This window comes from Salvelinus alpinus, chromosome 4 (assembly GCF_045679555.1).
Source record: "Salvelinus alpinus chromosome 4, SLU_Salpinus.1, whole genome shotgun sequence".
NCBI lineage: Eukaryota > Metazoa > Chordata > Actinopteri > Salmoniformes > Salmonidae > Salvelinus > Salvelinus alpinus.
The window spans coordinates 49,567,486-49,582,535 of NC_092089.1; the positions used below are offsets into that span (position 1 = coordinate 49,567,486).

Consider the following 15,050-nt stretch of genomic DNA (forward strand, 5'->3'; position numbering starts at 1 on the left):
GCCTTAGCTCTTGACGTAGGTAAGCAGAGGTTGGCACTGGCTCAGTGCCATTAGGTTGGTGATCAGAGATGAATTGTGATGGATGGCAAACAATGTTTTCCCTTGTATACTCTGCACAGATGTGTTTATGGGTTTTTCATCTGAACTTCAGATTAGAGGAATGATAAGATTTGAATCCCAACTACAGAATGGTATTTTTGCCTTTCAGCCAGCATAGTGACAGGGCTCGGGAATCCATTTAGAGATTTGGATGAAAACATTGATCTGATGTACCATTGGCACACACACACAGGAAAAAATGGACTGAACAAGGAGGGAGAGATGGAATGAGAGATGGAGAGAGAGAGAGAGAGAGAGTGGAGGAGTGTCCCATGAGAGAGCTGCATTAGGAGAGCGTTCTCCCTGCCTGTGACCTCCTGGAGACACATGTCTGCTGTCGTGTTCTTGTTTGTGTGTGTATTTGTGTCTGAGTGCCTTTGTGTGTACACTCAGAGAGAACAGCTTTGAGGTGCATTCGCCAAACCTTCTTTTCCTCAATAACTACCCCCTCTCCGATGCCTTCTACTCCTCAGACAATGGGAGAGATGGAGGGATTCTGACTGATAGAGGAGGACGATGGGCTGTTATTCAGCGTTATCACCCTAGTGACATTAATTTATTATTAGCCAGTCTCTTATTTTGCCATAATGTATTCAGTGAAGATGTGGTACAAGACAGTATCATGGGGGTGTATGTGTCGGTGTGTGTCTGATTGTGGAGAGAGAAAGAGAGAGAGAGAGAGAGAGAGAGAGAGAGAGAGAGAGAGAGAGCTTTCTCGTTTACATCCTCCGCACCCTAATTAATATTTTGATGCAGAAGGCTTTAATGCGTGCTGATTTTAATTGAGAGATGCATGTTGGATAGGATATACTTTCATAAAGTATGTAATGCATTGGCCTGTAAGACATTAGTGATTCTTTATTTCCCCCTCAACCATGGAGAGAATGGAACTCTGGTGGCAGAGTGATTGTGTTGCATTGAAATCAAAGTACTTGATCTACCACATCTACTCCACCGCTAACAGTCTAATGGCTGGCAGTATTTACATAAACGATAAAAACACATCTAGACTAAACAGGAAGGTCATGAACTCTTGACCTGGGTTGTTTTGATGACTAGAGAAAAAGTTAAACGTGTCCTCCCACCCATAACAACCCAAGACCTTTTTGATATGTTGTGTTTTTGTTGTGTCTCAGCTCCAGTTCAAAAAGCTGAACTCCACTGATGCCTATTAGAATAATGCACTACTGGGAACACGGCCTACTAATAATGATGGACCACATACTCTGTTTTGATCTCCATTAACTCAGTTCGCGAAGCCTCTTTCAGCAGCCGTTATATAACAATTTCAATGATAATCCAGTAAATGAGCAAAGGTGCTTCAATGAAATGAAGTTACCTCATGCTTTGCTCAGACTCTATAGGTCTCCAAACCAATCTATCTCAATGTCAGCTGACTAATCAGCTAATCAGCAATGGCATCTACTAATCCACCAGTCTTTGAATTTGTGACGATGTCACCACTGTCACAACATGTTAAGGCCCAAACATGACTTACTCTAAGTGTCCCTTTTAGTAGTGAGAAATTAGCCTTAGCTTTCCTTCCCCAGGCCGTGTTGGTTAGCATGGTCCAGAGGTTAGCAGTCATTAAAGCTCCGGTGTCTAGGACAGCCTAATTATGGGCTTGATGCTAAACAAGCCCATAATTACTGTACATTTTCAAAAACAGCCCTGGCTTTACATCCTGTTGGTGACAGGAAAGGAAGGAGTTCTGAGGAACTTCTGTTCACAGCAACGGTATTAGCAGAATTACAGCTCCCAGTGTGTGGATGAAAGAGTACCTGAGTGGCACCACCTAATTGGTCCCTTTCATAATCAATCCGTGCTAATTAGTGAAGTTGCGTTAAATCACAGCTCTGTTGGTTTAACACCAACTTTGATTTAGGCGTGATCTACTCCCCGATTGCTTATTTAAATACTAGCTTGTCTGTTCAGCTTCCCACAATACTATGAATCTATTTGCTTGGTTTCCGAGTGCTGATTTTGCCACCGGTTTGAATCCTAGAGTCTGGACGTGCAGTGTGTTGTGTACCCAATGGCTCTGATAGCCCCGGATTAGGATTAAATCATACCATTAATGTTATATTTTTGCCTGAGCAGTCCATTGCAGGCCTCGATAACAGTCTCATTTGCCCCCCTGGCACACGAAAGCACAGCGGAAGTGCCAATCAGGCTTATGTCCCAGTCTAATCTTGGCAGAGCGAGTGATCAAAATCTGTGCCATGCTTTGTTGAATGCTCACCAACCGAAAAGCAAGCATCAAACACAGACAACAACATTGTACACTGTACACTGAAGCAGAACAGAAACAAGGCACAACAGCAATATTTTTTTTTTCATAACCTCCTTTTACGCATGTTGGCACAGCTGTGGGAGATAGCACCATTTCTTTATGCCAATCTGGTAGCATTGACAACACACACACAGCACTTACACTACCGTTCAAAAGTTTGGGGTCACTTAGAAATGTCCTTGTTTTTGAAAGAAAAGCACATTAAAATAACATCAAATTGATCAGAAATACAGTACAGACATTGTTAATGTTGTAAATGACTATTGTAGCTGGAAACGGCAGATTTATTTTAATGGAATATCTACATAGGCGTACAGAGGCCCATTATCAGCAACCATCACTCCTGTGTTCCAATGGTGTTAGCTAATCCAAGCACAGCTGAAAACTGTTTATTTATTTATTTAAGAAGCAATAAAACTGTCCTTCTTTAGACTAGTTGAGTATCTGGAGCATCAGCATTTATGGGTTTGATTACAGGCTCAAAATGGCCAGAATCAAATAACTTTCTTCTGAAACTCATCAGTCTATTCTTGTTCTGAGAAATGCCAAGAAACTGAAATCTTGTACAACGCTGTGTTCTACTCCCTTCACCGAACAGTGCAAGCTGGCTCCAACCAGAATAGAAAGAGGAGTGAGAGGCCCCGGTGCACAACTGAGCAAGAGGACAAGTACATTAGAGTGTCTAGTTTGAGAAACAGACACCTCACAAGTCCTCAACTGGCAGCTTCATTAAATAGTACCCGCAAAACACCAGTCTCAACGTCAACAGTGAAGAGGCGACACCGGGATGCTGGTATTCTATGCCGAATGGCAAAGAAAAAGCCAAATCTCAGACTAGCCAATAAAAATAAAAGATTACAATGGGCAAAAGAACACAGACACTGGATAGAGGACCTCTGCCTAGAAGGCCAGATTCCCTAAGTCGCCTCTTCACTGTTGACGTTGAGACTGGTGTTTTGCGGGTACTATTCAATGAAGCTGCAAGGAAATTTCTAAGTGACCCCAAACTTTTGAACGGTAGTGTAAGTCCACATTGGATCCATGTTCTGTTGTGTAGCTACATTATTGGTCAGCTGCTTTATGAAATAACCCAATTGCATTTGGAATATGCAGTGAGGGACAAAGAGTCAGACCTACTCGACATGACCATATTAAACCAATCCGGGATTAGGGCTGTTGCGGTGAGAGTTTTACCGCCACACCGGCAGTCATGAGTCATGACCACAGTAAAATCCTATAGGACCGTTGAGTCACGGTATCTCCTCTTATGCACTGTGGACATGCGTTGGTAAGTAGTATCCAACTGGCTAACGACGATCAGGTCCTATTGGCCTGGTACTCAGGGCTCTGTTGACCCTCTAACCACTCTGACATCAATGCAAATGCCATCGGAAATCACATCAAACACTTTTCATCAAAACAGTATCATGCTTTTAAAACTCACTTCACTGTGAGGATCAATTTGAAGAAAGAAGTTCAACAGCAGGTTGAAACTGAGTGGAAAACATGACCATTGTGGATGTTGTTTCAAAGCCTAACATAACGAAATGGACAGTGCTTTCTAAAGTGATGATTCGTTCAAAACACAAATAGATTATGCATACGCATAGGCCTATTATGAGCCCGAGCCCGAACGGAAAATGTAATTAAAGTAATGATTGTGCCGTTATACAATACATAGCCTACCACATATTACGCTTGGCAGATAAACATTTTTAAAAAACTATATCTTTGGTATATAATTGTTCTACCCTAAATTTAACAAATTGACCTACAAATGTGTATTTGATTTTAAATAGCCAAGTAATAGGGCATTTTTTATATTAATATCTCGCCACCGTGCGTTTCCATCTCCTCCCGTCTCTCCTTCATTCCTTTCTCCAGGTGCAGAGAGAGGGGCTGTCAACGGTTACTATCAATGTTCCGGAACATATTTCACTTGGTTTCCCAAATTAAGCATTGGGTAGCTGCAGGAACAGGGTTGGAGAGCTCATGGCATACAGAGTTTGTGCTGAATATCACCTGTCACGCCGAGAAATAACCAGAGTAGCCTACCCGTCATGAGTGAAAGGAATGGCAGGAAAGTGGCCTCCATTCGCTATTCGAGTGAATGGATGACATGTATTTTTTAAAATCTTGCATCCTTTCCTGCCTATTTGATAATGGGCAGTTCTACATCTAAACTAATTTGACATATTAGTAAAGACAAGATTAAATTGAGAATAGTCTGATGGGTGAAAATATGATCACTTCATGAGAAAACAGTGTGTGCAGCCTGAGGCAAGGAACTTTGCAAATCGTCAATAGCCTAAAGTCGCATCATGCATCCCATATAAACTCAGCAAAAAAAGAAACGTCCCTTTTTCAGGACCCTGTTTTTCAAAGATAATTCGTAAAAATCCAAATAACTTCCCAGATCTTCATTGTAAACGGTTTAAACACTGTTTCCAATGTTTGTTCAATGAACCATAAACAATTAATGAGCATGCACCTGTGGAACTTACAGACGGTAGGCAATTAAGGTCACAGGTATGAAAACTTAGGACACTAAAGAGGCCTTTCTACTGACTCTGAAAAACACCAAAAGAAAGATGCCCAGGATGGCAACACAACTTCCCGAGTTACACCAGGAACGCACAATGCCTCCATCCGTGCTCAGACTGTCCGCAATAGGCTGAGAGAGGCTGGATTGAGGGCTTGTAGGCCTGTTGTAAGGCAGGTCCTCACCAGACATCACCGGCAACAACGTCGCCTATGGGCACAAACCCACCGTCGCTGGACCGGCAAATAGTGCTCTTCACTGAAGAGTTGCGGTTTTGTCTCACCAGGGGTGATGGTTGGATTCACGTTTATCGTCGAAGGAATGAGCGTTACACCAAGGCCTGTACTCTGGAGCGGGATCGATTTGGAGGTGGAGGGTCCATCATGGTCTGGGGCGGTGTGTCACAGCATCACCGGACTGATCTTGTTGTCATTGCAGGCAATCTCAACGCTGTGCATTACAGGGAAGACATCCTCCTCCCTCATGTGATACCCTTCCTGCAGGCTCATCCTGACATGACCCTCCAGCATGACAATGCCACCAGCCATACTGCTCGTTCTGTGCGAGATTTCCTGCAAGACAGGAATGTCAGTGTTCTGCCATGGCCAGCGAAGAGCCCGGATCTCAATCCCATTGAGCACGTCTGGGACCTGTTGGATCGGAGGGTGAGGGCTAGGGCCATTCCCCCCAGAAATGTTCGGGAACTTGCAGGTACCTTGGTGGAAGAGTGGAGTAACATCTCACAGCAAGAACTGGCAAATCTGGTGCAATACATGAGGAGGAGATGCACTGCAGTACTTAATGCAGCTGGTGGCCACACCAGATACTGACTGTTACTTTTGACCCCCCCTTTGTTCAGGGACATATTTTTCAATTTCTGTTAGTCACATGTCTGTGGAACTTGTTCAGTTTTATGTCTCAGTTGTTGAATCTTGTTATGTTCATACAACTATTTACACATGTTAAGTTTTCTGAAAATAAACGCAGTTGACAGTCAGAGGACATTTCTTTTTTTGCTGCGTTTATCTTTTGATTTCTAAGGCATTCTAAGGTTTGTATCATTCACAACTAAAGTTGCCAAATAACTATAGATCTAGCGTATACTGTAGGTCCTGTTTCAAATAATTACTTAACAGAAAATCTCGCTCCGGAATGGGAAGAATATTCTTTCTATTTAATTCAGCTAAGTTCAATTATATTCTTCTTACTATGAATTCATGCAACCTAATCATATAATATAAAATAATGCCACTGGACTTATAAGCATATCTTGTCTGCTAAATGAACAAGCCTACCTACTGCCTATGGCATGGCACATAGCCAGATAACATACAGTAGGCCAACTCGCATTCTGTTCTTCTGAAATACATTTTCTTCATATCATAATGTTTCTTTAGACCTGCCTAAAATAAATAATGGATGTATTGTGATGGTGTATATTCAATTGATTTATTAGACTTTTTAAAATGTAGATGTTCCGAAGGCGCTCATCAGCGGCTTGTATGGGTGCAGGCCTGGAGATGTTAAACGGGTTTATGTTAATTAACGATCAATTACCGTGAGACCGGCAGTCTTTTGCATGACAATAACCGGCTGACCAAATTTTTATGACACAGCCCGATCCCAGACGAATCATTTATTTGAATAGTGCAACTCCTTCTACACAGTATGTACAGTACTGGAGGTGGGAGTGCTCTTACAACAGAGAGAGGATCAAAAGCAGAAAGATCTTCTGGGTGGCAGAAACCGAGGCAGTTAGAGCCGGCGTGTTAACTCTGACAGCCCTGTGTTGTCTTCTAATTAGACGCACTGCTGCGCAGAGGGAGGAGAGAAAGGCAGGGAATGATAACCAACAGGCTTGCCTTTATTCCTTCCTTCACCTGATTTTATTTTCCACTCTGCACAGCACTGGAAAAGTGGAGCAATTAGATGGGCACACATTGCTTTTTATATATTCCCGTGAAAAGCCTTCTGGGGAGACTTTGGATTTATTTGTTTTTTATTGTTTCTCCCATGACAATACTGTATGTGTGTGATGCTGCGATTTAATCCCATTTCTTTCAGTTGAAGTGGTTACCGTGGGTTTTAGCGTTGAGCGTTCCCAAGGCGATCTGCTTTGTTTGCAGTGGAGAGTGTGTGGTCTTGGAACGCAGATGCAAGACCTAATAATTCCCCGTGATGCAAATGAACAGTGTTATATTGGGAGATAAGTGACTGGAAAACATCTGGCAGAACAAACAGCAAATTAAGCACAAAAATGTGTTTTAATGAAATGTTTTTGAAAGGCTTGTATAATAGGAATTTCGTTATCAATGGACCCCATCAGCATCGAAGCCTCTGGAATAAGCCACTCGTACTAAATTAACTTTCATGAGACGTTTGAAGAGTGATTTACAAGGCTTGTATTTGGTAGCGTGAGTCAGATCAGTTGAACCGTAGTCACCGTTACATTCCCCTCATTGTACCTTATGGCTGTCCTTGCCAAAGTGCCACCATCACTGGTGACAAATTAAAAGTCTGTCCCTAATCACCACCATTGTGGAACGGCCACTCCTCCGCTGGGTCACCATGGCAGAAGATTGGCAGTTTGTCTTACAGAATTGAACTGGTTAAACTGTCTTGAAAGAAAAGTGGCCAACTTCTCAGTCGCACATTAGCCGGGTAGTCATGACCTAATAAATACATAGTGTAAGACTAGAATTGAACAACTTTGTAGAATGCCAAACTAACACTCATCTCTTGAAAACGTTTTAAAAGTACATGACTTTACTTTGTGAGTTTCTCATACGGTGTGTACAAATGTATAGTGGAAAACGATAGAGTTGGGATGATGCCAGAGAAAGTCGCTCCACATCTTTACTCAGGTTCTAGATTGGATGTAATTACCCTCTCCAGTAGCACCCAATTACACGTTCCTTATCGTGGCTTCTTGAGATAGCAATTTCCTTCTTGAGGGGTCCCCAAGTCAATAAGCACCATCGTCACCTCAACCTCGGGCGAGAATGAGTGTCTGTAATTATGGTGACATACCGCCATCTCATTCAGGGACACGTGTTAGTGCTTAACACCTCTTAACTTAATATCCCGTAACATATGGAGCAGGGCGTTGATAAACTCTGTCTGACGTTGGCGAACAGCAAATCGCTCCAGGAGCTATAATAATATATTTGACAGAGCACTAATTGCACTCTGAGATGGTGTATTCTGACATCTTAATCTTAACCCAGTTGCACCATCCTGTCCTGGATAGTTGTGTTGAGCCAGACATACCAGGAGATGGAGAAGGAAAGCCTAGCACCGTTTCGCCACTTTCAAATCCTGGAACTCACAACAAAGAGAATAGGAAAGACCGCGATGTGATGAGAAAACACGAAAAAGAGTTAAGAGTGGAGAGTCATCAATGAACTAGACGGTGTATATTTTCTAAGGCTGCCAGAGGAGAATCGACAGCCTCTCCGTGGTTCGAAACATCCTTAGACATAAGAGTGAGTAAAACTGCAGCGAACATTATCGCAAGCCTTTGACTCTCTTCCCTGGCTTTATTGAAATATTCCTTTCTAGAGTCTTTATTTAACGTATATACATGGAATCTTATAGGGCCATGGATGGAAAGCAATACTAGTTCTAAGATGGAACAAGCCTACTCTCTAGCTAACTGCTACTGTATAACAGTATGCATAACTCCACTGTTTCAATGGGCAACGCGTTTTCCATTCATTTGTATCACTTTTATCACTGTGAAGAGATCTTCACATATGGATTTCTGCCGTGTTTCTATGGCTCAACAGCGCAAACATCAAAATCTCATTAATTATTATTGATCAATTAAATATTTAGGTTTATTAATTATTGATTATGTTTTTAAACTCTATAGCGTCACACGACTGATTGGTTGGTGTTGCCATGCGACTGTTGATAGAAATATGAGTTATTTTGACTTGTCATTTATGAGATTGGGCTGTGTCCTGAACGGGGGTATTCCACCTCTGATTCCGTGTGATCTCTCTCTTACAGAACGGCGAGGCTTCTCTCTTCGAGGTGAATATCCGTTACGTCGGTGGGCTGCTCTCTGCGTACTACCTGACGGGAGAGGAAGTAAGATTCATCAATGTCTATTATACCCCTCCATTTAGGAACATGTCTCTTCCTTTATTGAGATTTGGCCCTGCGGTTTGAATGATGAAGGAGTTGTGTGGAATAACACACACACACACACACACACACACACACACACACACACACACACACACACACACACACACACACACACACACACACACACACACACACACACACACACACACACACACACACACACACACACACACACACACAGAGAAACAGGAAATCTCATCACATAGACACAGTGTATAAAACATTTCTCAGCTCACATAACTCCCACATGCCCTTTTCCCAGCATGACCACATGACTGTCACAGACATACAGCGCAGGCACATATCTGCACTCACCCACATGTGATCCTCTGCACAGAGTGGAGGTCAAAGCATGCGATAGAAAATAGCATCTGCCCAAGCATGGTACATGCCATGATGCTCTAGGCTGCTCAGATGAAGTGGGGACAATCCATGCTGATGCCAAATTAATGGAAAACAAATCCAATGACATATGAGCACTTGAGTCGGCTTAATGGACATTGACTTGGAGGCTGAGTGAGTCAGGGAGAGAAAGCACAACATTTCTCTTTGGTGGAATGTTCATGAAATATGAATATATGTGGAAAAGAACAGTGTGTAAAATCAATATTGTCAAAATATATCACCATACAGCCCACAAAGCACTAAGCTCAGTTTTGATTTTTGGTGTGGATGCCTGTTGCTTAAGGTTAAATTAATTCACACACAACTGTCATCATTGGTTATACCCATTGCAATTATTAATGGTTTTACTTCTTGTAGTAAATTGCTCTTTGAAAGGGCATACAGTGTAAATGTTCAAATTAATCAAAAGTTGGCAAACAAATTGTCTGTTTGCCTAGGAAGCTTTCCTCATATCTTCCTTCATTTCTCTCTCTTGTGTTTGGAGATGAGGAGGATAGAATCTGATTAGACGTTGTCAAATGCACTTTAAATTCACCTTGTGAAATGCAAATGCGATCAGATGAGTAAAATTGCTATAGGCAGCCCTTACATCCAGCCCTTACATCCCTTCTCATAGTCTGTCACTCCTCAAGCTGCATTGGAGATCACACTGGCATTTGTGTTTGTTTTCTGTGCCATTTCTCGCTGCTGTAAGTACATATTAGGACATACTGTACAAGGTAACTGCCAATCAGTGGAGGCTCCTCAGAGGAGGATGGGGAGGACCATCCTCCTCGGTGATTTTCAGATGTTACATTTTTTTTACATTTGAAAAGTTATCCTTTTTAGATAAAACAATACTAAATATAATCACGACACCAAATAATTGATTAAAACATACTATTTTGCAATGAAGGTCTACAGTAGCCTCAACAGCCCTCTGTAGGGTAGCACCATGGTATAGGACAGCTAGCTTCCGCCCTCCTCTGGGTACATTGACTTCAATACAAAACCTAGGAGGCTCATGGTTCTCACCCCTTCCATAGACTTACACAGTAATTTTGACAACTTCCAGAGGACGTCCTCCACCCTATCAGAGCTCTTGCAGCATAAATTGACATGTTGTCCACCCAATCAAAGGATCAGAGAATGAATCTAGTACTGAAAGCGTAAGATACAGCTAGCTAGCACTGCAGTGCATAACACGTGGTGAGTAGTTGACTCAAAGAGAGAGAATGACAATAGTTTAACAGTTTTTAACAAATACATTTATTCCAAAATGAAGGAGAAGCAAGAAAGTGAGAGAGAGATATTTCATACTTTTTTTTTCACTTTCAGTTTCCTTTACTAAGCTAGCAAATGCAGCTCGCTAGTTTAGCCTACTCAAACACCCTGCTCAAACAGAGGGATGCTATGTTAGCTAGCTGGCTATGACTATCCAACACAACACTGGAACTCCTCCAAGTCAAGATAAGCTTTTGGTTTTACAAATGTATTGCCACCGGGGTCCGCCAGTGTAAGTGCTAAACTGCTTACTGACTGTACACTGTAACGTTACTGCATGATTGTAGCAGGTTTAATAACATGTTAGTTCTATTAGCTATGTTGACTATGACAATACTTTTGCTAATATGGTGACAACGATGTAGGCTGCGTGTAGCAGTTATGATATTATTTGGTTTGGAAAGGTTTTTTCGCTTGGTCACATACAGCTGATGTGTTGTGCATTGACGTCCACCAGCGACGAAGGGAAAAGATGAGAGGAGGAGAGCGCATAGATGCGAGAAGGAATACAAAGTGGATTTTATGAAAGTGAACTGTGTTTACGTGTGATCAGGGGTGTATTCATTCCGCCGATTCTGTTTCTTAAACGGAACAAAACGGATATAAACATACCTACATTTGTCCAATAGAAACTATCGTTTGCAACTGTTGGACTAATGATTACACCCTATATCAACTAGATGCAGGCAAGAGTGTGCAAGGCGGTATTGAATGTGTCACTGTCTGTCCATGCCTCCTCAAATGTTTCTCTCGACCTGTGTGCATCTACGTTGTAAACTTTCATTCATAGGCTAGGTTGTTGCAACCTCATGATGGGCATAGGAACATTTTGAGTATCATGTAGTAGCCTCAACCTATCGCAGTTACATTGAACTGGGTGAATGGAATATGAATGACAGTCATCTAATAGGCTGTAATAGAAATAAGGCCATGCTCATGAAAAAAAATGGTCCTCTCTCATCTTAAACGTCACTTGACCTCCACTGCTGCCAATATAAAGGAAACACCAACATAGTGTCTTAATAGGGTTTTGGGCCACCATGAGCCAGAACAGCTTCAACGCAACTTGGCATAGATTCTACAAGTGTCTGGAACTCTATTGGAGGGCTGTGACACCACTCTTCAACAAGAATTTCTATAATTTGGTGTTTTGTTGATGGTGGTGGAAAGCGCCGTCTCAGGCGCCGCTCCATAATCTCTCGTAAGTGTTGAGATCTGGTGACTGAGACGTCCACGGCAAATGGTTTACATTGTTTTCATTTCATCAAACCATTCAGTGGCCACTCGAGCCTGTGGATGGGGGCATTGTTATCCATAGCCATGGTAGCCAAAATAATGGCCTGCCCAGCATTTTTATACATGATGACACTTATTAACTCAGGAAACACACTTGTGTGGAAACAGCTGCATTCAATATGTTTTGTATAACCTCATTAACCTCTAATTCCTCCCAAACCCGGATCCGGGAGCACCCCCATCAGTAAAAAAGCTGACTAGCATAGCCTAGCATAGCGTCACAAGTAAATACTAGCATCTAAATATGATTAAATCACAAGTCCAAGACACCAGATGAAAGATACACATCTTGTGAATCCAGCCATCATTTCTGATTTTTAAAATGTTTTACAGGGAAGACACAATATGTAAATCTATTAGCTAACCACGTTAGCAAAAGACACCACTTTTTTTACTTCACCAGTTTTTTACTCCATCAGTAGCTATCACAAATTCGACCAAATAAAGATATAAATAGCCACTAACCAAGAAACAACTTCATCAGATGACAGTCTGATAACATATTTATTGTATAGCATATGTTTTGTTAGAAAAATGTGCATATTTCAGGTATAAATCATAGTTTACCATTGCAGCCACCATCACAACTCTCACCAAAGCGACTAGAATAACTACAGAGAGCAACGTGTATTAACTAATTACTCATCATAAAACATTTCTTAAAAATACACAGCGTACAGCAATTGAAAGACACAGATCTTGTGAATCCAGCGAAAACACAATATAGCGTTATATTAGCTTACCACAATAGCAAACATCACAACAGCATTGATTCAAGCCAAACATAGGGATAACGTATAAACCACCAAAAGATATAAATTTTTTCACTAACCTTCTCAGAATTCTTCAGATGACAGTCCTATAACATCATATTACACAATGCATATAGAGTTTGTTCGAAAATGTGCATATTTAGCGGCACAAATTGTGGTTATACAATGTGATTAGTGGCCAAAACTTCAAGCAATCTGTCCGGCGCCATCTTGGAGAGGCACCTATTCTAATCGAAAACTATTCATAAACTTCACTAAAAAATACAAGTTGGACAGCAAATGAAAGATAAATTAGTTCTTAATGCAATCGCTGTGTTAGATTTTTAAAATTAACGTTACTGCGCAATACAGCGTGCGCTAAAGCGAGACCGCACCATAATTCATGGCGGAATTATTATTTGACATTTGTCAACATAAGTACGAATTAACAGCATAAAGACTGCTTACTATTAGCTGAGCTTCCATCAGAATCTTGGGCAAGGTGTCCTTTCTCCAGAACAATCGTCTTTGGGTTGAAAGATGTCCTCTTGTCCTGTCGAAATAGCCGCTAACGTTAGCCACCCACTGGAGAGGTGTCCAACTCGTGAAAGCGCATCACAAAGAAATCCAGGAAAATCGCAATAAACTGCTATAAACTGCTATAAGTCGGTTTAAATTAACTACCTTATGAAGTTTTTAAGACAAAAAACAAATTAAATCAGAGCCGGAGATAAAGAACTGCTAAACCGAAAGCTTTTGAAGACGCCATGCCGGTTTCCCTCATGCGTCAGGCGCCTCGTCGAAAAGGTCGGTACTTCCGTTCCAAGAGGTTTTATACTCCCCCAGATGGTGCTATCCGCTCCATTCAAAGTCTCACCGCTTACTGACATCTAGGGGAAGGCGTATGCAGTGCATGTAGCCCCATAGCTTATAAGGGAATTTATAAACCGACCCTGGAACAGAGACCTCAATTTCAGAAATCTCACTTCTTGACAGGAAGTGAGCTGCAGAATGAGTTCTGTTTCACTCAGAGAAATAATTCAAACGGTTTTAGAAACTAGAGAGTGTTTTCTATCCAATAGTAATAATAATATGCATATTGTACGAGCAAGAATTGAGTACGAGGCAGTTTAATTTGGGAACGAAATTATTACAGAGTGCAAATAGCACCCCCTATTGCCAAGAGGTTTTAACTCAAGTGTTTCCATTATTTTGGCAGTTACCTCTACATGCTACGTCTTGTAATATGATGTCCTAATATGGACATCATACAGTTGAGTGAAGTACAGAAGTGTGTTCTCCCTCACATTCTTCGTTTGAGGTTGTGTAGTGCTATTGGGTTACGGTGTGCCATCCCATTCCACACTGCCTGGCCCATGACAACGGGTCTCCTGGAGCGATATTTATTTGATCCGTCTCCAACCGCCACCCCTCTTCTCCTGCTTTTCCCTCCACACATGATAAGAGAGGCAAATTGAGAAGCCACCTTTTTCTGGAAACATTCTAAAGTTAGCAGGAATCACTTTAGACAATGAAAAGGAGGGATCCGTACAGGTGTGTGTGTGTGTACCAGGGTTTCCGTTGGCTGGTAATAGCCAACCCCGCCCCCCAAAAAAATGGAAAGCTGCTAAATAAAATTGCCACTGGCCAATCCCATTGCGAAATAATGTCTGATTTAGCATATTCATTGACTGAAATAACAGTCGATGTAGCACAAGAGATGCTGATGCAGCTCAAACAGCTGTTTGTTGCTACTGGAGTGAAACATGTGCTTTAATAAACACAATCATTGCACAACAATTCTAAAGGCAATTGAGTGTAAAAAAAAAAACGAAACAATGGCCACGATTAAAAAGAGCTACTATTTTTATATATCAACTGGTAATCAAAGCGGGCTTCCCATTCGCCATTTAAGTGCATAGGCAACTAGGCAGGCTTCAGTATGTCACAGACCACTTTGCAATGAGAAAACAGATACTTAATTGTTTGGAACTTGAACATTTTTATTATGAGGAATATCTTACCTTGCTTCAAAGTAGCCGAGCTAAAATCCAACTAAACGTGCAGGCAATTATTTTAGAAAGACTTCCATATACTATTGAAATCAGTATTTATAACGGATATTTTCATCTCTGTCACATGAAACCGCTCACAATGGTGTTTTCCTGCTAATTGCATAATGGAAGGAACATTAGCGCATAGCGGCATTGCCGCGTTTATAATTTGAAGAAATAATTGTTTATCA

At 41.5% G+C, this 15,050-nt stretch overlaps 1 protein-coding gene across 2 annotated transcripts in view; it reads left to right on the forward strand.

Moving 5' to 3' along the window:
• The window catches only part of LOC139573860 (mannosyl-oligosaccharide 1,2-alpha-mannosidase IA-like), a 216,271-nt gene that overhangs the window by 145,979 nt on the left and 55,242 nt on the right, over nt 1-15,050 (forward strand). For both annotated transcript variants that reach the window (XM_071397788.1, XM_071397789.1), the window contains exon 4: nt 8,949-9,029. In XM_071397788.1, coding sequence (XP_071253889.1) covers nt 8,949-9,029 — 81 coding nt within the window. The remainder of the gene's footprint in view (nt 1-8,948; nt 9,030-15,050) is intronic.